General features: G+C 44.9%; 1 protein-coding gene across 1 annotated transcript in view; it reads right to left on the bottom strand.

The window, feature by feature from the left end:
* The window catches only part of LOC311016543 (ryanodine receptor 3), a 99,042-nt gene that overhangs the window by 41,234 nt on the left and 31,535 nt on the right, over positions 1-26,273 (bottom strand). Inside the window, exons 11-38 of the mRNA XM_084014291.1 lie at positions 25,510-25,584; positions 24,770-24,926; positions 23,966-24,130; positions 23,413-23,534; positions 22,351-22,531; positions 21,233-21,368; positions 19,786-19,881; positions 19,345-19,463; positions 17,699-17,832; positions 14,906-15,147; positions 14,457-14,649; positions 12,154-12,370; positions 11,958-12,062; positions 9,337-9,440; positions 8,648-8,731; positions 8,211-8,370; positions 6,702-6,849; positions 6,212-6,414; positions 5,938-6,112; positions 5,389-5,597; positions 5,112-5,311; positions 4,930-4,996; positions 4,689-4,849; positions 4,442-4,607; positions 3,542-3,628; positions 2,881-3,107; positions 1,813-2,620; positions 1,209-1,409 (exon numbers count right to left, since the gene is read on the bottom strand). Coding sequence (XP_083870417.1) covers positions 1,209-1,409; positions 1,813-2,620; positions 2,881-3,107; positions 3,542-3,628; positions 4,442-4,607; positions 4,689-4,849; positions 4,930-4,996; positions 5,112-5,311; positions 5,389-5,597; positions 5,938-6,112; positions 6,212-6,414; positions 6,702-6,849; positions 8,211-8,370; positions 8,648-8,731; positions 9,337-9,440; positions 11,958-12,062; positions 12,154-12,370; positions 14,457-14,649; positions 14,906-15,147; positions 17,699-17,832; positions 19,345-19,463; positions 19,786-19,881; positions 21,233-21,368; positions 22,351-22,531; positions 23,413-23,534; positions 23,966-24,130; positions 24,770-24,926; positions 25,510-25,584 — 4,942 coding nt within the window. The remainder of the gene's footprint in view (positions 1-1,208; positions 1,410-1,812; positions 2,621-2,880; positions 3,108-3,541; positions 3,629-4,441; positions 4,608-4,688; positions 4,850-4,929; positions 4,997-5,111; positions 5,312-5,388; positions 5,598-5,937; positions 6,113-6,211; positions 6,415-6,701; positions 6,850-8,210; positions 8,371-8,647; positions 8,732-9,336; positions 9,441-11,957; positions 12,063-12,153; positions 12,371-14,456; positions 14,650-14,905; positions 15,148-17,698; positions 17,833-19,344; positions 19,464-19,785; positions 19,882-21,232; positions 21,369-22,350; positions 22,532-23,412; positions 23,535-23,965; positions 24,131-24,769; positions 24,927-25,509; positions 25,585-26,273) is intronic.

The following is a 26,273-nucleotide window of genomic DNA, read 5'->3' as shown; positions in this document are numbered from 1 at the left end:
GAGTAACGAGAGAAATGAGCCATGTATGTGGAAATTTGCAAGTAAGTTATATAACAGCTCCCTCTGAATTATCCAGTTTCATGCATCATTTGAAGTAGTGAGCCGGCAGGCTTTCGGTCAGTGACTATAGATTCATGTAGTGCTATACTGTGAGATTCATCAGCTCTAACTGACGCACAGTTCCTGGCATTAACCCTCTGTGGCTGACTTGGACCTTTAGGTCACAAAAGCATCAATAAGCTCACATGGCAGACACGTGAGAGTCGCCAGAATCACATAAACGGAGGTGTGAATAGATGTGAAACTGCGTAAAGAAATCACAGCAGTAGTGGAACAAGGAGTTGTTCCTGTACATTACGCCTAGTGTGGAGAAGCAGTCTATAGCGGTCTTACCGAAGACTTCATCCTAAAGACGGAGTGTGCAGGACAGACTGTGTTTGATAGACATCTTACTCACTCTCTAGTTAACCATGTTGCACCTGCAAAGGTGGGTCAGATAACACTTTTCTTTTTATCATTCATATTGGTGCTTAGCGTCTGAGCTGCCCACCCTTAAGCTGAGCAGCCGTCTAATCAGACAGGAGAGATGGAATCACCCATGTAAGTGGATGCTAATGACATTTATATATTTAATTCACTCTGTTTAAAAAGTAAAGTTAGTATTCAAGGGGAAAAACACACTCAAAATGACCCATTGATGGGCATTGCTTGAGTCAAGAGTCAAGAGATTTCATGGTTTATTGCTTAGTTTTTTCCATGTTAAGATGTTCGAACATATCGTATATAGTTATATAGTCTCATTACATAGTACTAGTATTATTATCATTATTATTAATATTATGTGGTGTTGGTCTGTCATGTTGTGTAGTTTATCTATCTACTGTATCTATCTATCTATCTATCTATCTATCTATCTATCTATCTATCTATCTATCTATCTATCTATCTATCTATCTATCTATCTATCTATCCTACATAATATTATTTCTATATCTTGTAATATGTTACATAAAAATGTAACTGTCGCTTGTTTTTTGATGTACAGTAAAAATCGGTTAAGAAATCTCAGCATGTAACCATGAGGCATCCATTCCTTTCGATTCTGTGAACCTGTGAACAAGTTTTATTAGAGAACCGACAGCTGGTTGGTGACCTGAAACCTGCACCCTGAGTCCGCCACCACTTTGACCTCTCTGGCCTCATCTCACCTGTTCTTGAGGGGGCGATCGAAACTCTTTGGTCTTCTTTGCCGTAACGGCAGCGGACATGTTGAGGGCCAGCATCAGCTCGTTGTAGCGGAACTTCTGGTTGTACTGCAGCTTGGAGACGAAGCTGTCGGAGAAGGACACGATGGCTTCGATGCGGTGCTTCAGCTCGCAGTCGCAGAAATAGTGAAGCAGCTCGCACATCTGGGGAACAGACAAGGGGAGGAGACAGACAGCAAATGCCGTTGCATCACTGTTGCGCAACTGGATGCAGCTGTTATGAGCGAGTCTGTTAGGAATACCTACAAACAGCCTTATGGCTCCGAAGCATCCCGCTTATTAAAGAGACGTTTAAGAGATCATTTGTTCAATACGAGACAGACTCATTTCATATCCGACTGACTTCTGAATGGCTCTATTACAGAGGTGCAGTTATGGAGCATGTGATTGAGAGCACATTTGCGTTAGTCTTTAGGAGAGAACTGGGCGCTTGTACATGAAGATGCTCATTGATTTTTACATCTTTTGGTGATTTTCCTTCAGTGGTTTTAGATTGAACAAATATGTGATGATGACGCCAGATGTGTTCACATGTTCTCATTATCACCTGTCGTTTGACGGGCTCGGGCAGCCTCTTCTCCAGCAGTCCTTTCATTGGTTGTTTGGCCTCTTTGGCCGCCTCCTCTTCCCCAGCTTCCACTGCCTTCTCCTCCGTCCCTGTAACTCCTTCCTTGTCCGTGGCCCCTGTGGCCCCCTCCTCACGTGTCTCTCGGAACACATTTGGGTCAATGAGCAGTAAGATCTTATGAACGTCCTCGCTCCCTAATACACCCATAGTCAACAAGGTGCTGATGAGTTTCAAGATTGGCACAAACTGGTACTCCACGCCGCCTCCTACGGGGTCGCGGATGTGGTGGCCGCCACCCTGAACGGCCTCTGTCAACATTGAAATCGATTTCTCCTTCAGTGAGTCCAGGGGGATCTGGGGACTATAGAGATGCTGCTCCCGTTTGGTGCTGATGAAACAGGGCGGAGCGAAGTTCAGGCGGGGTTTGAGCGACGTACTAAGCCCCACCCCTGGCGGGAGGTGCTTTTTGGAAGCGTCCGAGAAGAGGCGGATGGAGCGCGTCTCAGCTGTGACGGGGATGATGAACTCGTCTTTCATCATGAGTCGGGCCTCTTTGGCTGTCTCCAGGTGGATGCTGATCAGGACGTTGTAGAAGCCCTCGCGTAACATGCCCGACAGGTACTGGTTGTCGATGGTGTACAAGAGCTGTGATTGGTCCAGGTGGCTGCAGAGAGCGTGGGCCACACGGGTGTTGCCCAGAGCGCAGAGGGCACAGTAAAGCTTCAGGGTGTGGTAGTGGAACTTCCTCATGTCCTCCTGCTCAGACAGCTCCATGATGTCGACGCACCTTTGAAAAGAAGTCAGACAGCATTAGAAAATACATGTGTCTACAGGATAATAATAAAGAAGGTTTCCTGTGGCGTTTTTAACCTCCAGAAGCATAACAGAGCTGTCTTTTATTATAATACTAATACTAAAAATTGGCTTTGCAAATGTTTTATGAGTTAAGAAAAGCATTTAGCACATTTCTTAGATGCAATCGCCTTTGAAATCAACTAAAACTCAGTGAACAGATGCATCATTTAAGCACTTCGCCATATACTGCACCTGTTCTCTTCAGGTATATGTACGGCCAACATCTGCAGGGGCTCCACACACTGGACCACCCAGCCGTGTCTCTCATTGACTCTGGCTGTTTCCACCTTGAGGAAGGTGTTGGGCATGCGGCTCCACAGCACGGCGTTGATGGTCTGTACATATAGGCGGGGCGGACACTGGGACACCGGGTTCTTATGTTCACTCTTAAAGATGGCGGATGACAGAGGCATGGCATTCTGGAGAGGGAAAACAAACGCGGAGCGATTAATGGAATATTCCTATTTTTTAATTCCAAACAAGCAGCGACAAAAGAATCTTCTCTCATTTCTCATCCAAATAGGTAACCATCTATCTGGTGAAGCTCTCAATATCTTTGGTGCAGATATCAGCAAATTAAAATATTAACCTAGTGGACATAGCTGGAGGGTTTGTAGCTGCATAATGCTGTGTGTGGGTTGCATCTCTGAAGGCAGGGTGAGGTAGAATACGGTACTGTGGGAAAGGTTAAAATGAAAAGGAGCACACTGCGTGCAGGGAAGAAAAAAAATGCATTTCCGTGACCAATATCGGGTGCGTTTGTAGGATTTGTGTTTTTTTGTGCATCGCTGTGGTATTGCAGACATCATACATACAACAAAGTAGTTGTAAATGAACAACTCGGGGACTCTACCTTTATTTTAGCCAGCTCGAATTGGAAGAGGTTCGGACTGGTCGGTTGCACAAAGACGGCAGGGAAAAGCTTGGTGTTTGGTTCCACCTGGAGCAGAGAAAAGGGGCAGCACATTTACAACAGGACCAAACACATGAGAGATCGTGACTTGTGGAAAGCAGCTTAATGATGCATCATGAAACTCCGCTACTTAGTCTGTGTATGCACGATCTTTCAAGAGTGTTGTCTGGCAGGATGACTCAGCGCCAATTGAAGCCTCACAGAGTTTCAGTGAGGGAGAACATAAGAAGATTATACCCTTTGAACAGTGCTTTAAGATTTAGTTCTCAGCCCATCAAGGCAAATTCAAAGTCTGCAATTGAACAATACGGACGGCACCGCTGTGTTCGGAAAATATGTGAAGACGAAAGAACAAATCTCAAGGTCAATAGGATAAACTGCAGATGGATAGACAATAGTAATTGTGAATTACAGGTGGATGGATATAATAATGATAATAATAATAATAAATGGCAAAAAGGTACAAATGAATGAGTGAACAGTCAAAATCACAAAGAGAGCAAAAATACACATTTTCCTCTTACCTTTAATACTATTTATCAATCTAGGTTGTTTTGATGAGTCACTTAGTTTCAGAATTATTGAATATAATGCAAAAAATGTTTTAGTGACAAACTCAACAGCAATGTCTCTTTCCTGAAACCGTGACCTGATTATGATCTGCATAATCCACAGATCTTTTTGTGTCCGTTTCATGTAGGAACTATGGTAACCTTACATGTTCTGCAAATCCTTACAAAGTAAATGGAGATCTTCAACAAAGTGAAGTTCAACATTCAGACGATTCACATCCTGTATTTAGTATAAACACAGTGTTTGTACAACATGTGTATGGAGTACCTGGTAGGACGTGGCTATCTCCTTGCCATTGACAGTGAAGGTCACCAGGCCGGTGGCCAGGTCTATGAGGCAGCCAATCTCCAGGTCCACGTTGCTGCGGCTGGAGGCGTGAGCGGCATTGGTGACGTCACCACCCCACACGATGTAGCAGTTACTCCTCCTAACACTACGAGGGGGTAAATATCAGTCATTCCTCTTATGTGACACGCGGTACATTAAGAACTGTCTCCCACAAAAACGGTCTCACCTCTCATGGACCCGTCCTCGCTCGTCACCTAGGGTTACGGTGACCGATCGGTTTTTACTGAGGTTGAAATTGTTGCTATAGTAATGGTAGTCGGGGGTAACCCATCCAACCCACACGCCGGCAGGGTCCTGACCGGCGAAGACCCTTACTGAGTGGTAGTACTGTAATGACACATGCAGGGTTAGCCGATGCTGTAGGTGTTGCGACGGTGCTTAAAAAAAACAAAAAGGTTATTCAATACCGTAGTGATGCTGCTGTAGTCCACTCTCCTACTTTCATCGCTGTGTCTCACAGATCTCAATGGATATCTATTGGAAACCACATTCAACAGGTAATTATCCAGTACAAACCAGTTGATGGGTATTTAGTAAACATTTAACTGCATTCATTCAAATAGTGAACACTAGAAGTGGCTCAGACTACCTGTGCTTGACTTTAAGGGTGTCTTCCTCATGGATTCCATTCATGTCTACAACAGGACTGAATTTGAAGATGGAGTGGAACTCTACAGGCATGCTGAGACGACAAAACACCGTGTCGGCATTGCTGCTCTGGGTGCCAAATGTCTTGTGGGTAACTTTAAGACACGGGGGGCTGTCGATGGTGCCGTCGATCCTGGTCACCTGCAAACAGGAACAAAGTCTTTGCATTCGACCAATGACCAACTTTACTGACATTTACCAACTGATATTCAACGTACTGCGATGTGGTTGTGGTCCTTTGGCACATTGACAAAAGTAGGCAGACGCTTGCTGAACCACATGGTGACCTCTCGGTTCATGTTGACAGCAAAGGGTTCGAATCCCTCCTGAAGGCCGCACATGGTGTAGTACTTGAAGGTGCTGGCGTCTTTGCCCAGATTCATGCGGCCCACCTGAGACAGGCCGAGGCTACACACTGGAATAAATCCTGAAGGATAGCCCGGGGAGGTAAAGGAGGGAGAGGGAGGATGAGAGAACAAATAGCATCCTAAGAACACACAGCAGGAGGGGAGGGAAAATCAATCCGGCTTTTGCAAAAAGGCATTTTACAAGTGGCACATTAAATAAGGGTGCTTTTGTTCCAGGGAGCCACTTATTTTTCAGTTAGCATTGTGATTGTAGGTCAGTGCTCCTTGCTCTGCATGCGAGGGCTTTATTAAAAGATGATTGACCAACAGCTCATCCGCCGATCAGCCTGACGCTCCGTGACCTTCAGCATCTATAACCGGCTCTGTTACCACACACTGTAACCACGCAAACTTTCTCACCGTCCTCGGTTTCAAAGTCGGTGAAGCAGAGTTCGGAGCCCTTGGTGGTGATGAGGATCTCTCCATTAAGGGTGAAGATCATGGACTTGTCCTCCATGTTGATCATACAGCCCACCACGTCCCCGGCGTGCCAGCACCGCCCGAACAAACGGCTGCCCATGTTCAAACAGTGACCCTATATACAGTACACGTACAAACGCAAATTAAAACACTGATTGAACAACATTATTTTTCTGTGGCGTAACGATTGATTTAGGTCTGATTGACATCTAACCCTGTATCCATCGAAGACGAACGCGAGCTCATCTGTGCCGAGCTCCACATCCGGCTTGCATCCAGGTCTGGCCCAGCCCACTCTCATGTCTCCTCCCGTCACGGCCTCAAATTCAAAGTACCACTTCCCGGTCGTCACCGCGTGCGTCCTCTCCACTCTGAAGAAGCGGATCTTGTCGATGCTAAGCCGCTCAACCGTTTGTCCTACACAGAGGAAGGGACGGCCACAATGTCAGCTTCAAAACCAGCGGCATCCTCTCCAACAAATAAGGAAATTAATAATAGAATTGCTAACTGTAAGAGTCTATTATTGAGAGGGGTTAAAGGCAATCATTTCCCACCCCTATTCTCTTTCACTGTCAACTGAAAGGGAGCGGGAGGCAGAATCCATTATTCGCCCCCCTTCTTCATAACCACCATTTTTTATCATATACTGTATCATTTAAACATCTGTGCATCTAGATAGGTATACCTCCATGAGTCAGACTCACCGCCTTCCTGGTCCGAGGGCTCGATGTTGTATCCATAGCCAATCAGAGTGCGGATAGCCTCCCGCAGGCTGTCCCTGTTGGACTTCTTGGTGCGCTCGTCCAGCAGAACATAGGGAACCAGGCGAGGGTTGCGCTTACTCTTCAGATCCTGTGGAGAAGAGAGGCAGTCAGAGAAGCAGGAAAATCACTCCCAGCAATCCCTGGTTAGCGGACCTATTGTACCGTCGGCCAGCTCAAACAGACAACTGTTATGTTTGTTACAACTCTGCTGTCAATCCCTGTAATTAGGAAGTTAATTGTCCATTTATTGCCATTGCTCAACTGCTGCCCATCACTTCCCTCACCTTCGCTGTGTCATTTCCTAGAACAGTTCTCCGTCTGGGGGTCGAGGCGCAACCAGAGAAGCATCGTGTAAATTACGACTTAAGCAGATTTGTGGAGCTTAATTGGAAATCTTGCGCCTGTTGTGCAGATGTCAGGCTGTTTGTTTCATCTGGCACCACAGCTTTCCCCGACATCACTGAAAGGCTGAATTGAAAACCTTGGTCTCATGTAATCACGACCCTTGATCTACAAACTGCACAGCAAATATGACCAAACATCTTCTTTCCGAAGTGTGTAATTGGGCAAACTGACACATAGATATAACATGAACTGCTTCAAATTGCAGAGCAGAGACAAATGGAAAAAAATGGCCAGCTTACGCTAACATCAAGGATCTTCTAAATGTCCTGCTTACTCTGAATCATAAAGTGATTTCACAACGCTTCACTCCTCATCTATCCAGACTCTCACTCAGGTTCAGCGACGAGCGTTCACCCAGAAAGCCTCTTGTTCCACACTATTAGCAAAATAGGGCTACACTTGGTAATGATATTTTTGCAAGATGCTCCAAATTCTTCCTCAACAAATTGTTGTAAGTTAATGCTGTTGAGTAAAATGCAAACAGACTACACAGACAGCAGCACAGACAACACATTTCTTTTACTGAAACAACCTGAACACCCCACAGTAAGACCATGGAAATGCGACTACTTTCATATTGCATTGAAATATATATAGTTTCCACAGGGATGCCACATTCTGCATCGCATCAAGGGAGAAAATAGCAGTGGAAACACAATGATTTTAGGAGAGTGTGTTATATCCAATTGCATGGCAATGGTACCAAAATACACCAAAAATCTGATTAGCAAAAGCTAGCAGTCGTATGCAGTATTCAGTTTTAGCACCTGATTGTGCTCAGTGTGTTCTGTACAATGTGTTCTGTGTCGTGTTGCCCTTTACTGCAGAACATCTTGCCGTGTTGAATAATGACGTATAGCTTAGAAATGTCAGACTAAACAAACCGTCTGACATGTGCTCTGGTGAGGTTGAGGCTGTATGGGGAGTTAATGAACTATGAAGGAGAAACCGAGCGCATGGAATAAAACACAGTAGCAAAGCAGGACACAGAAGAAAGAAGACAAAGCTGCCTCTTATTCTTTAGGTAGGTATTCTTTAGCCTACCTGCTGAATGCCGTAGGTCCATCCCTGTTTGATGCGGTCCTTGGCCCACACATTGTGTGCATTCTCTGCCAGTTTGTCCACCAGCAGCTCCTGTCCTGGAGTCAGTTTGATGTCAGACAGGTCCAGAGGAGATGGCTTGTAACCATTGGACATCATGTAGCTGCAGAAAAAGCAAATAATTAAAAAAGTTATGGATGTAATCCACCAGCATTAGTTTACCCACATGTATAGGCTGATCTTTCTGGCAGCACATATAGAATATCATTTTTTCCCCCATATTGCTGGACATAAGGCCTATGATTTACATTTTAATGCGTCAATTGATGGTTCAAATATAAATCGCCTTAATTATTGGGAAAATCAGATGGCAACTTCCCTAACAAACAGTGTGGTCCAAGGATGGACTTTATACAGTTAATGTAAGCATGCACACTTACTTCTTAGGGAGCTTTATCTTTTTGAGGGAGCTCTCAGCATTTGGATTGACCTGAACTACACGACAGCCCAATGCCAGCAGGGTCCTGGGGGGAAAAAACAGCAGCGAGGGAGTGAACGAATGAATCTTCAGATTGTGTTTCCACACCTTGACACCACATCTGCTCGCCTGTAGATCAAACGGTAGCGACTGAGGTGTTGGGAGTGTTCAAATGGAGCAGAGAGGGGTTAAACTGTGCGTGTCCTAATCTGTCAGGAGAAAAAAAAAGGCCACCGAATACCCAGGGGAATGTGGTGAGCGGACAAAGTGTCTTGATGTCCCTCAGAAACCCATCAGTGTCACCCAGATGTGCCTGCCTGTGCCCCAGATCAAATCATTTAAAGGAGGATTTATGTAAAGCACTTGTGAGAAGTCTCTCTGGGACCTTTATGAGTAGAACACAGTGTTGTGCAGAACACAGTGAGGATCGTATTATGACCACAGCCATATTTATCGTTGTCCTTTATATGCTTTATTTGAGTTTGTACTCGTATAGACTGCAGGTGATGCTCCTGATTAATGTTCAAAAGCAGTGTATTCTTTCTGTTTGTAATGAATCCTTCTGTTTTCCTCTTTGACTCCGTTCCACACTCTCCTCTCTTCAAAAACAAAACAACCGCGGAGAAAATCAATCTATAAAGCTCAACATACTTCAGCGTTTCTGTTGACATCTGCAGATTGTAGTTCTTTTCAGTTTCTGGCAGCTTGGAGAAATCCACCAGGCACGGGTGCTGCCGCTTATTATCATCCCTTATCTATGAGAAGAAGAAAAGAAGAAAAAAAACAGTCACAGACATCATATTTCAACTTCCCTTCGTTGCCTGCAACCGTGGCAACTCTATTCGTATGTGCGTCATGTGGGAAAGTTGACTAACTATATGCATATGGAATGTACAGCCTTGTAAGTCAGTGTCATTGTGAACCGACAAGGAGAGGAGAATGCGGTTTAAATACAGAGTGCTACTGGTGGCAGTGATAAGACAGTCTACTCTAGTGAACATGTTATGGAGAGGAACAAGGGAGCATGTTTTCTTGGGGAGATAGAAAGGTGCACAACTGGAATACCAAGTGAGAGGTGTAATGCCTCTGGAGGCTGCACCTTTATGCCAAATAATCCCTTTGGCGATGCTGCTCGGAGGAGGCGGCATGGCAATGGCGGATGTTTACCAAGAAAACATGCAGGGCTGCTACAGATATGCAGCCGTGTGTGTGTGTGGGTCCAATGAACACCAGCCAGCTCTTTTGTGAATAGTACACGTACTCTGTGGGAAATCTCTTCTCTGGCAGTTCTTCCTTTTACAGAATTACATTTGTAGAACAAACAAATAAAAAATAGATATTTTTTATGCAACCGGGGCGAATAATGAATGATGCTTTGCTTATTTGCTGTACTGTTAATGCTGCTGCAAAGAATGACAACTACAGATCACATAATAATAAGCTGCAGTGTAACCACATCCAAAATGACTACTGTAATACCATGTGCACCATGGCTTTATCTCACTGTTCGACACATTGGTGCCTCTGACCCCTGAGCTTAGGTTGGTAGTAGTAGGTTAAACTTCTTGACAATAAGATTCTCGTGCTAAACTAAAGATACTGTTTAGGTGCTGGACAGGATGGAGGCCTGTTTAAAACCTGGCCGTATTAATAATATCGGGAGGACTCTGATACACGTTTGTATTATAGACATAAGAGCTGCGTTCCATACTGTTGTTTGTGTTGTCATCTGTTCCTTTAAGGACAAAACAGGTCACTTTGGCGTCATCCTTTAGATAATGTACAATAAACCAAGAAAGTCACAAGGGCAAACTATTCATGTTTTTGACTGTATAAATTGGAGGTGTAATAATAATAGAATTTGTGTGTAATGATGCAAAATAACCATTTCTTAAACTGATCACATTCAAATTATACAGTTCGACTTCTTTGTTAAAAATGATTTAGGATATAAACACATTTTAAGGAATAACTTTGGGCAAATACTTTTTCTTGTCAAGAGAACCAGAAGGTTAGCTGAGAATAAAAACTAGAAGCAGAGGGAAAAAAGCTAGCCTGGCTCTCTCACAAAAACAACAAACTCCTCTCCAAAGAAGGGCTCTAAAGCTCACAAATTAAAGGGACTTTTCACCAATACATATAACCAAAATCAAAAATACATATTTTTGTCCTACCTGTTGTGACTATTTATGCATAGTTTTAGAGGAAATGGCCTTGGAGATGTCTGCCTTCTGTCTAATATAATGAGACTCTATGGCACTGTTATACTCAAACAACACAACAGCAACCCAGTTACTCAAGATTACACCCATTGGTTGTAAGCAGTTACATGGAGGATCTATTTCTTTTCTAACAAAGAGACATTGCTGTTGAAATGTTAAAATGTTTTTTTTCCTTTTTGCACTTTCAGCACCGCAGGCCGAGTGCCATATAGTCCCATTATAATCCGAGAGAAGGCCGATATCTCCCGAACCAGGCAATTCACACAAAAACAACCTAGATATATAAATAGCATTACAGGTAAAAGGAACAATATGTATCTTTAACACACAGAATCTCATTTTGTTGAATTCAAGCTTGAACTCTGAACAGAGTCAGGCTAGCTGTTCTCCCTTGTTTGAAGTCGTGATAGTAAACTAAGAATGATCTTATTGATCTTATTATATAACTTGGCAAGAAAACAAATGAGCATTTTCCCCAAAATGTCAAACTGCATCATAAAACCCCTGGGTTTACATTTGGATGAGAGATTATGTCTCTAAAGAATCAATTAACCTTCTTTTAAAGCAGGAAAAAGGAAATCAAATACAAGCTTTCCTCTTGGTTTATTGCTGCACAGAAATTGCCAAAACATCCTGCTCCGCCCTTTGGAGAAATGTTACTTTGTAATTCATGACTTCTACTAAAACACAGACACGATGACTCCGCTACCTACAAACAAACTGGGATGAAGTCTCTAAATGAACGGCATGAAAGGCATCAAACATGGAAAATGAGAGTTGTCTTTCCACTTACCCTCTTTTTGATGTGAACCGCAAATTATAAAAGAGAAAGCAAGATGACGTAAAGGCTTTTGATGATTCACTTCTAATACTACCAACAGCTAATGCATTTCAAGCTGCTCTTTAACTCAAATTTGTTCAGAAAATGTTGTCATTGTGATGCTTATTTCTCCAGAAACATGGCAAATGCATGGGTTGTGCTTTTTTAATCCTTCAAATCCAGAGTGATGATTATGTTGAGTATAATAAGAGGAAAGGCACATGTCTGACCTTGCCGTACGACCAGCCCAGCTCAATTTTATTCATCCCCCACAGTTCATGGATGTTCTCGGCTAGCTTGTCTCGGACTTTCTCTAGATGAGGCAGCATAACGATCTGAGGAAACAAAACAGACGAATCTAAATGGAAAAAGGTGACGGTGAAATAGTTAGAAACATGTTTGTCTGCCCGTCTCCTGTTCGTTTACCTGGCTGGTTTCCACAGGTGTGGGGATGAAGGAGGCTTGCGACATGAACTGCGTGGTGCCGAGCAGATCTCGCACTCCAGCCGCATCCCTCTTGTACTCTTTCACCGGCTCCACCTTCATCTTCTCCTTCGGCAACAGCGCTTCGTAACACGGAGCGTAACTTGACGGGGGCAGGAACTTAAAGTCGCCATGTCGGCCACCCAACAGGAAACGCACCCTAATGGGATAAAAAAAATCTATTATTCTGCACACTGAAATCTATAATTGGAGAAGAAAAAGTGAAGTAATGGGGGAGTGTGTGAATTCTAAATGATATATCTAATCATACGTGATAATCAGACAGCTATTAATGAAAGAAGCAGTCAGTGAAAAGAAAAGCTGCCATGCGGCTCAACGTAACTGTTTTTCTCTTCTAAATCCACTTCAATCCGTTTCCAGCCTCTGCTGAGACGAGTTTAGCTCGGAGACAGAGAAGAACGTCATAGGCCATCATTGTGAGGAGGCTCTCCTGAGGCCACCCAAAATAGCTCCTCGAGTAGTAATGGTGACGCAACCGAGCCCATTCTGACTGCAACTCTCAATTATTGAAGATTGTCTTTTTCTGGCGCGTTGAAATCCATGGAGATGTTCGCCCGTTCAGTGGGTCAGTTTCAAGAACAAGCTCAAGAGCGTCACAGCCCACACCGGAGTGGTTGTGAGGTGACACTTTCATCATGACACGCTGAACATCAGCTGAAACGTCTCAACTGATGGATGGATTGGCATCACATTAAGTACACCTTCACGTCTCCTCGGGATGAATCAGCTTTGGTGATTTCCTGACTTTTCATCTAATATCCGCACGTTTACGTTGTCATTGTAAGAATGTTTTTAAAAAGTACATCCTCACAGAGCTGCTAGCTTGCCAAACACAAGAATTATTTCAAGGACGGCAAAGGTGTTAAAGAAGCATTTGTCGAGGCTGCAGATGCTCTCTTTGGAGACTAAGAATAAAGCTGATATTGTTGCTGCTCTTAAGGACGTGGAATAACTTTACACGGCGATGAGGGAACGGCAGAGGATGTCGAGGAGCACCTGAAGGACCTTGACGCACGCGAGTGTTTTTCTCTCCAGTTGGATGAGTCGACTGATATGGTGGATGTGGCACATTATGTGTTTTCATCAGAATGGTTTGGAGACATGAGTGCAAAGGAAGAGCTTCTCACAATGTTCCCATTGAAAAGACAAACTAGATGCAAACACATTTTCTGTGCTTTCATGGAATTTGTTTACAAGAGCCAATTGCCCCTCTTCAAGCTCATCTCCATCACAACGGATGGTGCTCCAGCGATGTGAATCATTCCCGGACTTTCTTAGTTATCATTGTATAATTCACCAGCAAGCGCTGTGTGGGAAGAATTCTAAACATGAAAGACGTGATGGATGCTGTGTGTTGTGTACGGACGTCTACAGAGGAGATTATTCCGTGCCCTGCTGCTGCACACGGATGTTAGATGGCTCAGCGGAGGTACATTTTTGGCAAGATTCACTGAGCTGTTGCCTGAAATCAAAGCTTTCAAAACATGCGGAATATGCACAACCAGACAACTACTGATGGCTTTTGGATTTAGCATTCCTGACTGATCTCACTGCTTACCTGCTTAATGAGGTTTATTTAGAGCTGCAAGGTAAGGATAGACGTGTAATCAACATGATCAGTTCAAAGCAAGCTACGACTGCTGTCAAGTGGGATGCAGTGCTGTGTCCTGCAGAACTTGGGCTAATCATCCAGGATGAAACAACCAAGATCCAGGAGTACATCAGGAACATGGCCCCAAGTGATGACCTGCTAAGTACCACTTAAAGATCAAAGAAGTGGCTGATATAGAGAAATCATACCAGTGGCTAGAAAAGGCTGGTCTGAAGGACAGCACAGAGGCTCTTATCATGGCAGGAACAGGCACTGAGCACTAGATCTACAGAGACTAGGGTCTACTACACCATAAAGGACCCCAAGTGCAGGTTGTGCAAAGATGAGAGAGTCCAGCACATAACAGCAGGGTGTAAGATCCCGGTAGGTACAGTGTATATGGAGCACCGTAACCAAGTGGCTGGCATGGTGAAGCTGAGGATTATGGATCCCCCAAACCGGGACAGTGGCTCCAGCAGATCCAGGATCAACATCCGAGATCTTTAAAGAAACTGCCAGGTACTGCACAGAACCCTCAGGCTTCCAGACCCAAGCATGAAGGAGGAAAGACAAGACCGCCCATAGGGCGAGTGGGGAATTTTTCAAAACACAGGAGAATCAAATAAACACTCACTTGACCCCTGCAGAGAAGCTGACGACAGGGAAGAAGAGCCCGTCTGTGTTGAAATTTTCAAACATGCCCTGAACGGGCTGTCCGTTGATCCTGAAAGAGATGCTCGGAGCTCCCAGGTCCAGACAACAGCTCACCACGTCCTCGGAGGTCAGGATGTGCTGGTTCATGGAGGCGACCGCCCGCGGGATACGACCTGTTCAGGACACAAACACACAGTTATGTGAAATATGGCCCAGTGAGTGATGCTGGCACAGACGACGTCTTTGTCACATACACACACATGGGATTGAACATGCAAATTTGTACACAAGTAACACACACTCTGGGCAGGCAGATCATCCCTGCAGGGTACTGGTCCTGTCTAGACACAACCTGGCAGTAGCCCAGGCTCATCCTTAATACATTAGTTTATTATTATGTTACACAAACGCAGTCTTCCTCCCACTGACCTGACCAGAGGTGGAGTCCATCAAAACCATACGAGTAGAGGTCATCTCCAACTCCATTGCCTCCCCATCCCTCTCCTCCTCCAGGATAGGGAGCGTAGCCTTTAGCATTGGCCCAGCCCACCCTCAGGTGGGAGGGCTCGCTGGTCACAAAGTGGTCCACTTGGTCAATCATCAGCTCGTAGTACCACTTCTTATACTGAGCCGAGCCCTCGCTCACCCCAAGGAAGATGTTCGGTCTCATGCTGGAAGGTGAAACATAAAGCCATTACTTCTTTTCCCTCACATGCAGTGGCATATTCTTTTCCCTCGGGACACCATCATTCAATTTGCTTCTAATATATTTGGTTCAGGATGTTCTTTAAAAGTGTCCATGTCTTGAAGCAGGGTAGCACAAAGCAGATCACTTGTTTCAAGACATTGATCCAAAGAGATTTTGTAAGATTAAATCGCAGTTAAAATCACCTCACCAAAATGCTTCTTTTCATTCTGCAAAGAGAAAATGTCAAAGGATAATAGGAGATAATAGGAGATTTAAAGGCCAAGTACAATCTCAGCATACTCCATTGTCCAAACGATCATGTCATGGTTGAGCACACACGGTCCACAGTCCAATTTACAAGCCATGCTGTTAAGTCTACACGGTCTGTGCTTGGCATGTTTTAGATGTGTACCCTCCACACTCTATTACATGGTCCACAGATTGGAAGGCTGGATGTACATACTGGTACATACACCCACAACAGGCTGGTCAGGGCTCTGGAGCCAGTTACACCAGTTGTTCGTAGGATCAAACTTAGATTTTAGGTCAACTAAATTAAATTGAGTTGCACCACACAATGTAGTTGTTGCTAAATCAGGTACTGCTGCTGCATACCGTAGATGACCAAATAATCGCCCGCGTGCAAATACGCGCCTGTGCTCTAATAGCCGCCGGGGATCCGACCTCATTTTGCATAATAAACGCCGGTTCAATTAAACGCCCGGGCGATTAAGTGTTTACCATAGTCTTGCACAGAAAACAAAAGTTTTTTTTTAACAGCACTTCACCGGCTCTCACCTCTTCTGTCAGTCAGCCCCTCCTCTCGCGCTCTCTCTCTCTCTCTCGCATGCAGGCGCGCGCACACACACACACAGACACACAAACACAGGCGCGCTAGACTGAGGGATATAGGGATATAGATAAATGCGCTAATGTACAGTGTTGAAATTACCGCGATCGACCCCCCCTTCCGTTATCATTCATAACACTGCTCTGATCAGCTCCCTGTGTCGCGGTAACACAGACAAACTGTCTTTGTATTTATTGTCTGATGTCAATAAAGATGCGTCGGGGGGAAAAAGTAGTTTTGTTCCAGTGGTGCTATGGTGAGCTCCTTGTTCTTTGCATGATGGTCTGGTGCTGCTCATTGCAAAAATAAATTGTAGCCTGTTGCAAATACGCGCCTGGTTCTTATAAACGCCTGGGCTCCAAGTCGATTTAGCATATTAAACGCCCGGGCTACTAAATGGTCATCTACGGTAGCTCAGTAAACAGACTGACAAAGATAACATTAGCTTGCTAATATATGACCAGTTTAGACTGAAAGTAACGAGACACATCTAACCTGACACTTGATCCAAATATTGTTTTAATAATGATCTAAACTGTGAAGATTTCATCCAAATAATCCAATAAGCAAAAAAAAAAAATCACTAAATAAATTCCGTTAGTTTAGCATATTCAGATATCTTCCAACCATTCAAAGCTGAATAAATACTGCTCTGAAACAAACATTTTTCCATCTATGCACAAACAAATAAAACAAGATCATACAGAAGGTATGATATAGAATAGAAATATATATGAGTATAATATGTTACTTAACCCCCTTAAACTGTTTGTACTTTTAGGTTACATTACAGACTTTGATGCAACAGTAGCCATGTTTCCATCCAAAGTGATTCGAATTACTGGGAAATGCGCATTAAAAGAAATTCGAATCATGTGTGTTTCCATCAAAAGAACGGACTTTGGTGAAAACTACAAATTCGCGCGAGTTTTCTAAGTCACGCGAGATTTTCCGCGGGTTGGCATGGCAACCAGCCTGTAAACATTCCGTCGTCTTCCTGCCGGTGACACCGGCTGGACCGGCCGGTGCTTGGGTGAGGTGCATGGGCTTTTCACACAGCCTTGTGGGCACAAGTGGCCCGAGTTCGGCCGTGTTCAGCTGTCTGTCTCCCGGCTGGTTTGCGTGCTGCGCGTCATGGCGTTTCGCGTTCGACGGAGAGTCCGCCTGTGTGGACTCGCGTGGGGCTGGGCGGGCCGGTGTTTGACCGATGTCCGAGGGCTTTTCAGCAAGCTCTGACGGTGAGAGTCCCGACAGTTCGGCGTGGTTGAGGTCTCTATTTAAATGTCAAACACCGGAAGCAGTCGGGGTGAAAGTGCGCTACGTCACACTTGATTCGCATACAGCTGTTTCCATCCCATTCGAATCAACCAAAACCCGGCCATAGCGAGCGTATTTCATTTTGTGCGAATCAGGGGATTTTAATGCGAATCACGGCGTTTCCATCATCATTTTCCGATGCGATACATCTAGATGCGCATCTAAACAGCTGATGGAAACGCACCTAGTGACTTCCTGTTTATATCTTGATTGCTTTGATTGGATAATTACTTCTTAAGTTTAATGGTGCAATCCAATTTAGTAAATAGTTTGAAAGGAACGATGGACGAATAGCTGGAGCAACCCAATCCTGTACAACAATCGTAGACTTTAATCACTTGGTAACAAAAGTGCATGGCTTGCTAACCTCTGGACATCATTGACCAGCTGGGTTTGCAGCAGCAGATCTCTCTTGGGCAGCAAGTGATCACAGATTAGATTCTGATTGGTTCGCACAGCCACGCCGTTACACACACACAGAGAGCAGAGCACATCGAGAATCTAGAGGAGAAACAGGAGGCAGCAGGGAGGAAAATAAGTAATAACACAGAGGGAAGGAGCACAACAGTTCCCTGATAACAGTTTCCACATTGACCTCATTGCCCCTGATACACCCTGGATATGCATCCGTACCTTTCCAGGAATGACTTATTATCTTACTCCCTATATGCTGTCCAGGTTGCTGCTCTGGGGACAGACACTTGCACTTCCTGCAACCACTGCATAATTACTTAGAGATGCTTATTGGGGGCAAAAACATGTCCAATAATATCCCTTTGATGTTGATGTAACGAAGGCGTAAGAATTAAATGGGCTGTGATGTTCAGCTAACGGCGACAGGCCAGAGCACCGATGCTTTATGAAAGGCCCTTTTTTCTCCTGTTTCCAGAGCTAAATTATACACTCGGGCTGATTTATGATCCAGGCCAGCTGACTGGCTGCTCCTGATCGGATTTCTGTTAAACTGATTGAATCATGGAGGGGGGGTGGGGGGGGACACTGCAACCGAACCCCCAGGAGCCTTCTGTCAAAGATGGAAGTTTCTACGCTGGTAGAAGGTAAGCACAATGAATTAACGGCTAAAGACAAGAAGAAGTGACAAATAGGCCCAAAGGGAACTGTTATGGAAATAAATGTGCACCTAGTGAAGCATTTTGGTGAGCCTAATGAGGACAGAACTTGAGATGGCTGGATGCATGATAAACTGGCGGTTGTTATGTGCTTTCTTGCCTGACTAAAAGTTTGCGATCACGTCAGAGTTCCTGGAGACATTTCAGCCTATCTTACAAGAAAAGTTAGGGAATTTTGGATAATACACGCATTTGCTTTCTTGCTGAGAGTTAGATGGGAAGATCAATATCACTCTCACATGTTTAGGTAAAAATGAAGCTGGAGCCCGCCGGCAGTTAGCTTATCTTCTTAGCTTTACAGAAACAGGCAAACAGTGGCTTTCCTCAAATTAGGTAGCAAAATCCCCACAGCAGCAAATCCAAAGCACACGAATAACATGCCATCTTATTTGTTTAATCCATACAAGAAACGAAAAGTATACCTAAACAACATGCCATTTAACAAGAGGATATAGACCATTTCTTGGTCATGAGCAGTTGCCAGGCAACCAGCAGAGCCTCCAGTAAGCTACTGGTCTTGGCCGAGATGTAGGTGCTGGTAGACAGATTCTGTTCCCTTGGTCAGAGCCAAGCTAGCTGTTTTCCTCTCTTTCCAGTCGTAAGCTAATTGGCCGCAGGCTCCTGACTCAGCAAGAAAGCAAATTAACGTGAATTATTTTTCTCAAAATGTCAAAATATTTAACCGCCTTAAGAATACATTCCATCGCTATATCACCCTCTTCTAATTTGTAGCTTCTTTTCACCAGGACCTTTATTTTCACTTGTCTTGTACTTTGAACCACTTCATGTGTAAAGATGGAGCCCAGATGTCATTACCTCATATCACAGCAGTGTTCGTACCCCAGATTAACACTTGACTGTAGAAGCGCTACTAGCTGCTCACCTTGTGGTTACGCCCGTGCTTGTAAAGTAATGATATGATGGACTTGATGTGTCCTCTCTGGATGATGTTGAGGGCCTCGGGGCTCTCAATTAGAATGCAGTGCAGAACTTCCAGGATGCCTGCACAGCCACAAATTCATCAATTAGTTAACAGTTCGCAGAAGAGAAAGACACACCAGAGGACATTCATCAAAGAGATATCCAGTCTGCATCGATTAACAGGGAACAGCGTTCGCATGCTGCCGCTGGTACCTGTACCGTTTCTAAGCAAGCAGTGTCATCTTTTTACAGTTTTTTAAAGACTGATGTCCCCGTCGAGGAGTGCTGCATTGCCATTTAAGCAACAGGATAGCTTTTTGATGTCTGACAGAGAAAATGCAAGTTATCTCAAAATGTCATTCCACTGGAGGCTGAGTATGTGTGAGAATGATAATGAGCATACCCGAAGACGATTCCAGTCGCTCCAGCTTGCTAACTAGCCAGTCCAAGTTGTTAGAGAACTGCGTGCAGTTGTTCCTGTTCCCTCTAATTAACGCAGCTGTGGGGTACAAGGAAAAGTGTGAATGAGTCAAATTTTCTAGGGAAGAAAACGTGATTTGATGGATCGCCCTCATTGCGACAGCAAAAACAATGTCACCCAAAGGTGGAAGCCGTAATTGCACGTGGAAGGTTCTGCTTTCACACCCTTATACATTTTAATTTAGAAGATGGCGAAGATAGAAGGGAATGACACAAGACACAAACCCAAGGGGACAAGCACACCAACATTATGTCCTAGCAAAAAAAAAAGAAAAAAAAAAAGGGGTCATCCAATGTAGACCGACAGAGAAGAAAGGAGGGAGGCATCCCAAATCCACTTAGCGCTGCGCTGGAGCAGGTGTGTGAAGGAGGCAACGGGGCAAAGAGAGAGACGTGGCTGGAACACTAATATAAGCCAGGAGGTAAATAAGAGCGAAGGACACATTTAGAGGGCAGTAGGGCTTTGGTGTGGCAGCATGAAAGATAAACTTTACATATGGGCCATCTACATTCTCTTCCTAGTATTGTGACATATCTAAAGCGTGACGGGAGGAAAATCATGCCTTGCTTGCAAGGGCATCTTTTAGCTCACCACTGGTGGAGGACATTTTCCAGCCAAACATTGTATTCATCAGAAAAGTGCAGGAATTTCAGACACGGGGAGAGATAAATATATATATATTTTCCCTGCCAGATCATTTTAGTGAGATATGTCTCTATCCGACAGAGCATATGCTAGCAGTGCAAGAGGTTAAAGTGGCTTTGGAAAGGCACGGCTGATGACATCGTTGTATGGGAACACAGGGCGCAGGAAGAACAAGTAAATAAAGCAGAAAGCAGCATAGTGATGAGAATTGATATTCAATGGCTTAAAAAAACATCTGGCCAATAGGAAACACATTTCTTGTGTGTGTGTGTGTGTGTGTGTGTGTGTGTGTGTGTGTGTGTGTGTGTGTGTGTGTGTGTGTGTGTGTGTGTGTGTGTTATGATGACTGATCTTATTGTGCTGATGCTCTGGAAGCACATGACATAAACTGGAAATCTCTTTTGTATGCAGTGGGCCACATGCCACCACGTCCCAAAACTGTGAGTATATGTGTTTTTATGGGTGTGTGTGCGCATGTGTGTAGAGTGTGAGTGTGTGTATGTTAAGCTGAATTCTTGCAACCTCAGAATTCAATTTTCCACTGTGAGGCATCTGTAAATGGCTGGTTAAATGCCAGGTCAGCACACTTCTTCATCACCACTGCAGCTACTTTATCTTCAAACAACGACTCTCGTCACTGTGATTGATTACAGCCGTGGACCGGTTTAAGTGTAGTGTGTGTGTGTGTGTGTGTGTGTGTGTGTGTGTGTGGTAGACTTCTTACCCAGCAGCTCATACAGCAGATTGAGAATGTCTTTCCAGGCTGCTCCGGCCTCTGACCCCGCACACTCCCCGAAGTGGGCGGCGCTGTTGTATACGTTGAGGCGATCGATGCAGTTGGACACCAGAGTCAGCATGCCCTAAGAAATGCACAGTGATCCAACACATTGCATAACCAAATAAAAATAACATCAATATGAAATGCATTTTACACACTGACATCTCCCTTAGAATACATATCGTATTAACAACGAGCTCTCATTGGCATGACAACTTCACTTGATTGTTGTTGCTTTTGATTTGCAGCGTTCAATTAGTCGATCATCCTGAGCACAGCTCTGTGGCTCTCCCCTGTTCCATTCGGTGGCTGCGTTACGGTGATTTATACCGCGGAGAAATATCTATAGTGATCGGATATGCTAAATGGTTGCGGTAAAAAGACAAAATGGAAATTGCAGATGATTTATAATGCTGGGAAAAAATCACGAGTCGGCTGTCTGCAGTGACGAATTGACCTTCTGAATGTAATACATTAGGGAAGACAGAGATCTGTCTTTTTGCTTGATTATCAAAGGAAGACAAGTAAATAAGACGAAAGATGCAAATGTTGAGATGGAAATTGTGCTCGCTAATTCACATTCATGTGGGTTTGCTTGAGGACACGGTGACACATTGGTTGTAGCCTGTAAAGGTTAGAGGAGAGTGGATAGTTGACACCATGGGCTCCCCTCAGTGAGCCAGCTGACATTTCGTAATTGATGAAAGCAATTTAGGTCCTGGATGCTTAGCGGAAAGCATCAGTGCACTCGTGCCAGCCTCGGGAAAACTTATAACACCAAAACTGCTGACGCCCTCAAAAAAGCAATGCCTCCAAATACGAGATGGCATTGAAACACACCACAAAGAATCAATTACTTTAGGCTTTTCGCACACTTTGTCTTTTGCAAATTTGCCGCTGCTCTCGGCTTGCTCACATGTGCAGTCACTTACTAAAATTATCTCAATCACAAGTGGAACTCCGAGGGGGCTTTTAAAGTTTCTCTTTGCTGCACTGCGGAATGCCCCACTGTGTAATTGATATTTCACGGACTGTTAGTTTGCTTCCTTAATGGTGAAACTCACTTCCTGTTTGAAAAGGTTCTGCCGGTTCTTGAGGGAGCGCAGCTTGATTTGCCTCTCTTCGTGCTCCAGCTCGACGTCGGGGAGCTGGAAATAGGTGATGAGGTCATTGAGGGTTTGGAGCACCTCCTCAACAGGCAGCGCCAACAGGGCCCTGTTCTTAACACCCAGACAATCCAGGTCTCTGGGTGGGAGAGAGAGAGAGAGAGAGAGAGACACGTCATACAGACATGACGCAGTCCCCACGACACTCGTGTATAGTTTTCCCATTCATCACAAAAGCAATAACCTCCTGGTAAAGACACTCTCACAATTGGGAGGCTGAGCACACTTGCCGAGAGGGCTGTGATGACTACCACTATGTTTAGCTCACAGGTTCATCCATGCTGAAATGCTGATTTCTGCCCGCCTGCTAAAAATAGCTCCTGTTGTACACGTAGGAGGGTTGTACGGAGATGTATGTACCACAGCCGTGGGGGGGGGGGCTGACAGACTCTTGCATGTTCCCGACGTGAGTGCCCCACAAGCCCGAACCCAGGGGACAGTGGGCCGCTTCATAAGAAATAAAAGGCAGTGGAAGCATCCACTTACGTGCTCCATGGCTCCCTTTTTCATAGCTGGCAGTGCGTAGCCGTGACGCCGCTGCAATGTTTGCCATTTGGAAACGCATGACTGGACCACTGAGTGAGCTGTCTGGGGCTTTAGCACCGCACTCAGTCAAAACTCACAGGCCCGGAGCGTACCTCTCCAATGGGTGTGTAGACAATCTGGAGGGACGTTACATCACTTTTGTGTTGGACTGTGTGAGAGTCTGTGGAGCTTTAATAGGCCGTAATTTGGGTGATGTGGTGCATTTGGGGACTCTTTGTTTCATCATCTCTATTAATTATGCTCTGCCATGTGTGGCACTTACGCAAGTTGTACCAATGTCATTCGGCAGATTAGTCTCATAAAACGGCTAAAGACAAATGCGGACGGTGATTTGGTCAAATGGGGCAATTTGCGCGATCACGTCGGCGCATGCATTAGTGAGGGACAGCGGTGTCACTGCGATGTCTGGCGTACCTGATGAATCGATTAAAGAGTAATGTGGTGTTGCGGATGATTCGCGCGGCGCGGGACTCCTCGTGTTGACAGCGCTGCAGGGTCAGCCCGTCATCCATGTGACCTTCAGAATGCAGGCATGCCTTGATGGCCATGACAGGGAGAGAAAAAGTGTGAGACATTACAAGGAGACGATATGGGGAAAGAGCAGAAGAGGACCGAAAAGGTAAGAGGAAGCCATTTAATGGAGGGAACGTGTCCAGCCATCATCAGCCAGCGCTGAGCCACGATGTCTGGAACATAGGTGCTGGCACTACAGGCTACCTGCCTGTGTTTACATGGACGACATTGCATATTATCAAAAGCACACCTCTTTCACTTCTGCTGCAATAGCAAAGGTACGAGGTAATATTTACTTGAAGCAGAGATGCAAGCCAATAATCTCAATCAACCAATTATCCTCAAAAATAATGATCCGCTTCAAGGAATCTCATTTATTTATTAATTTTGTTTGTTTTAGTGTGATTCGTGTCTGAAGAGGGAACGGCGCGTGCCTGCGTTTGTCTCCACTCACTCGTCTCTTGAGAGGACCCAGACGGGCAGATTTGACATCAGGTGCCTGGTAGGAGAGCCAGAGTCCCGTGGCCACGTGCATGATGAAGCAGAGCGAGTCCCCGTATTTAATCTCCGCCACCCCCATGCCCTCAATGTCCCGCTTGGGGCTCTGCTCCAGCTTCTCCTGCACAGGGGAGGAGGAAACACACATTAAAGTTATCAGTGTGGAACCCGTGACGACGTTGGCACAATACAAAACATGTGCGCATTTGGAAACGCTGCATGCAGATCTGTTCTTAATCAACCACCAACCAAATGTCAAATGCATCTGCTGTTAATGGCTTATATCACAGTAGGATGATGCTATTTGTTTTTGCAAGGATCAGACATAACTGTAACCCCATAAACGACACGAGGGCTTCAGTGATAAATGGCTTCATTTATATTCTATAATACATGCTTTAAATCCACATGGGAAGGGTCACTAATTGGCTCACAATCACTGGCCATATCTAGAAACTCCATTACACAGAGTAAGGCTAAATTGGTGGTCCAGTTAGAGTCAGCAAGTTCAGCTAAATTAACCTCTGCGTTGTAGCTTTCACTGGTCCAATCATTCTTGTAATTTCCATTGTCCTTTGAAAAAAAATGGTGATTTTCCAGTCCAAGGGGAGTGGTCGATTCGTTTGTAACGGTTTAAAGGTGATCCCTTTGTAATTCCTTTCCGGTGATGTTTAACAGGGAAGTGGTTGTTCCCATGTGACGCAGGTCACCTTGAGGAACAGAATGAAGGCATGTTGCATCGTTGTACGTGTGTCCTAACCTTAGAAGCTCTGAAGCAGAAGGCGGTGGCTATGGTGTCAGACCTCTCCCGGTCCTGCAGCACCAGCCCCCTATCCTCAGTCAGGGCCAAGTAGTGACCGGTGGTCAGGTGCCGCAGTCGGTAGGGCTGTCCCCAGCGGATGTGGCTCCCACTCCAGCTGTCATTGTCACACCCACACATTAACACGAAGCACACAGATACAAGTAGAGAAAAAAAGGTGCATTTAGTAAGCCCTGGAAGCCTAATATTCGCTAATTAGTTGATCAAAACATTGCTGTCAGCTGTTAATTATCTAGTGTGCCATGCGGTAGGCTAATTAGCAAATAGCTGCATACATTTCTCTAATTATGCACTTTGTCTCCGTTCAGGGAATTCAAAACTAATCAGGGTCAAAAACATGGTACGTGTGACAAGTATCATATTTGATGCTGGATTTGAAATGCATAAAGAACAAGGCCGTAAGGCTGTAAAAAGGCAACAAGGGAGAGCAAGAGAAGGAAAGAGACAGAGCGAGGGAGATAGAGGAATAAAGAGCTGGAGAGGCCACAGTGCAGCATTAAATCGTGGATAAGGGGAGGGAGGAACGGACAAATGGGCGCAGACAGAAAAAAAAAGAAAAAGGCAAACTGGTGGGATGGAGAAATAGGAGGATGGTTGGAAAATAAAAAAAATAATAAAATAGGTGAGCGAGACACAGGAAGGAAAGAAACAGATAACACATCTTGCGAAACACAACCCACCTGATTCGGAGTGGCTCCAGCCTCCACAAGGACCTGGCCTTGGCGCCGGCTTTGCCCGTCTCGTAGTTGACTATCCTGGGGATGCCAGAGAAGCATGAGTGGGCTGTCTGTCTTTGGAAGCTTTAAATGTCTAGCCACCACTGATACTGTCAAGGTCATTCATCCTGAGTTTAGAAGAGCGCCACATCTTTACACTCATTTGTCACACTGATATTCACTGGGAGGATGTGTATGTGTTTGTGTGCACACGTAAAACACATACACACTGGCTGTGTTTACTCCGCCGTCTACAGCGTCACATCCTTCAAACAGAGACGTGCGCCCTGATAACCCACAGCTACACTGTCTATCAGCGATATGGGTGACTGGGTCCAAAGATAAAAGAAATCGCTCATCACCCCCCAGCTGACAGCTTGGAGTGTGTTTGATCTGCCCCAGAAAAATAGAAGACCTCTGAACGGTGTGCTTCTACTGTTGCATTTCAAGGACAACAGTAGGAGAAAAGCCAAAGTGGGGAAATCATATCTAATCCCGCCCCCGTATTTGCCATGCGCCGTTCTAAAAATAGACACAGTGTGTGTATGCGTGTTTGTGCCCAGGAGGAACACACATCTCTTGGCACCTGGCTGAGTGTGAATGGGCTTTGCCCGCTGTTTTGACCCACTTCAAGCCCCGTGTTGCTATTTTTTCTAAGGGCCTACCTTATCTGTGTTGGCACCAAGCAGCTCTACTGTGGATAAAAATAACACACTCCCCGGAGAGGT

The sequence above is a fragment of the Eutrigla gurnardus genome (genome assembly GCF_963514095.1).
Source record: "Eutrigla gurnardus genome assembly, chromosome: 7".
NCBI classification, from domain to species: Eukaryota; Metazoa; Chordata; class Actinopteri; order Perciformes; family Triglidae; genus Eutrigla; species Eutrigla gurnardus.
Note: the sequence above shows the minus strand (reverse complement) of the source record. Positions and strands in the feature narration are given on the sequence as shown.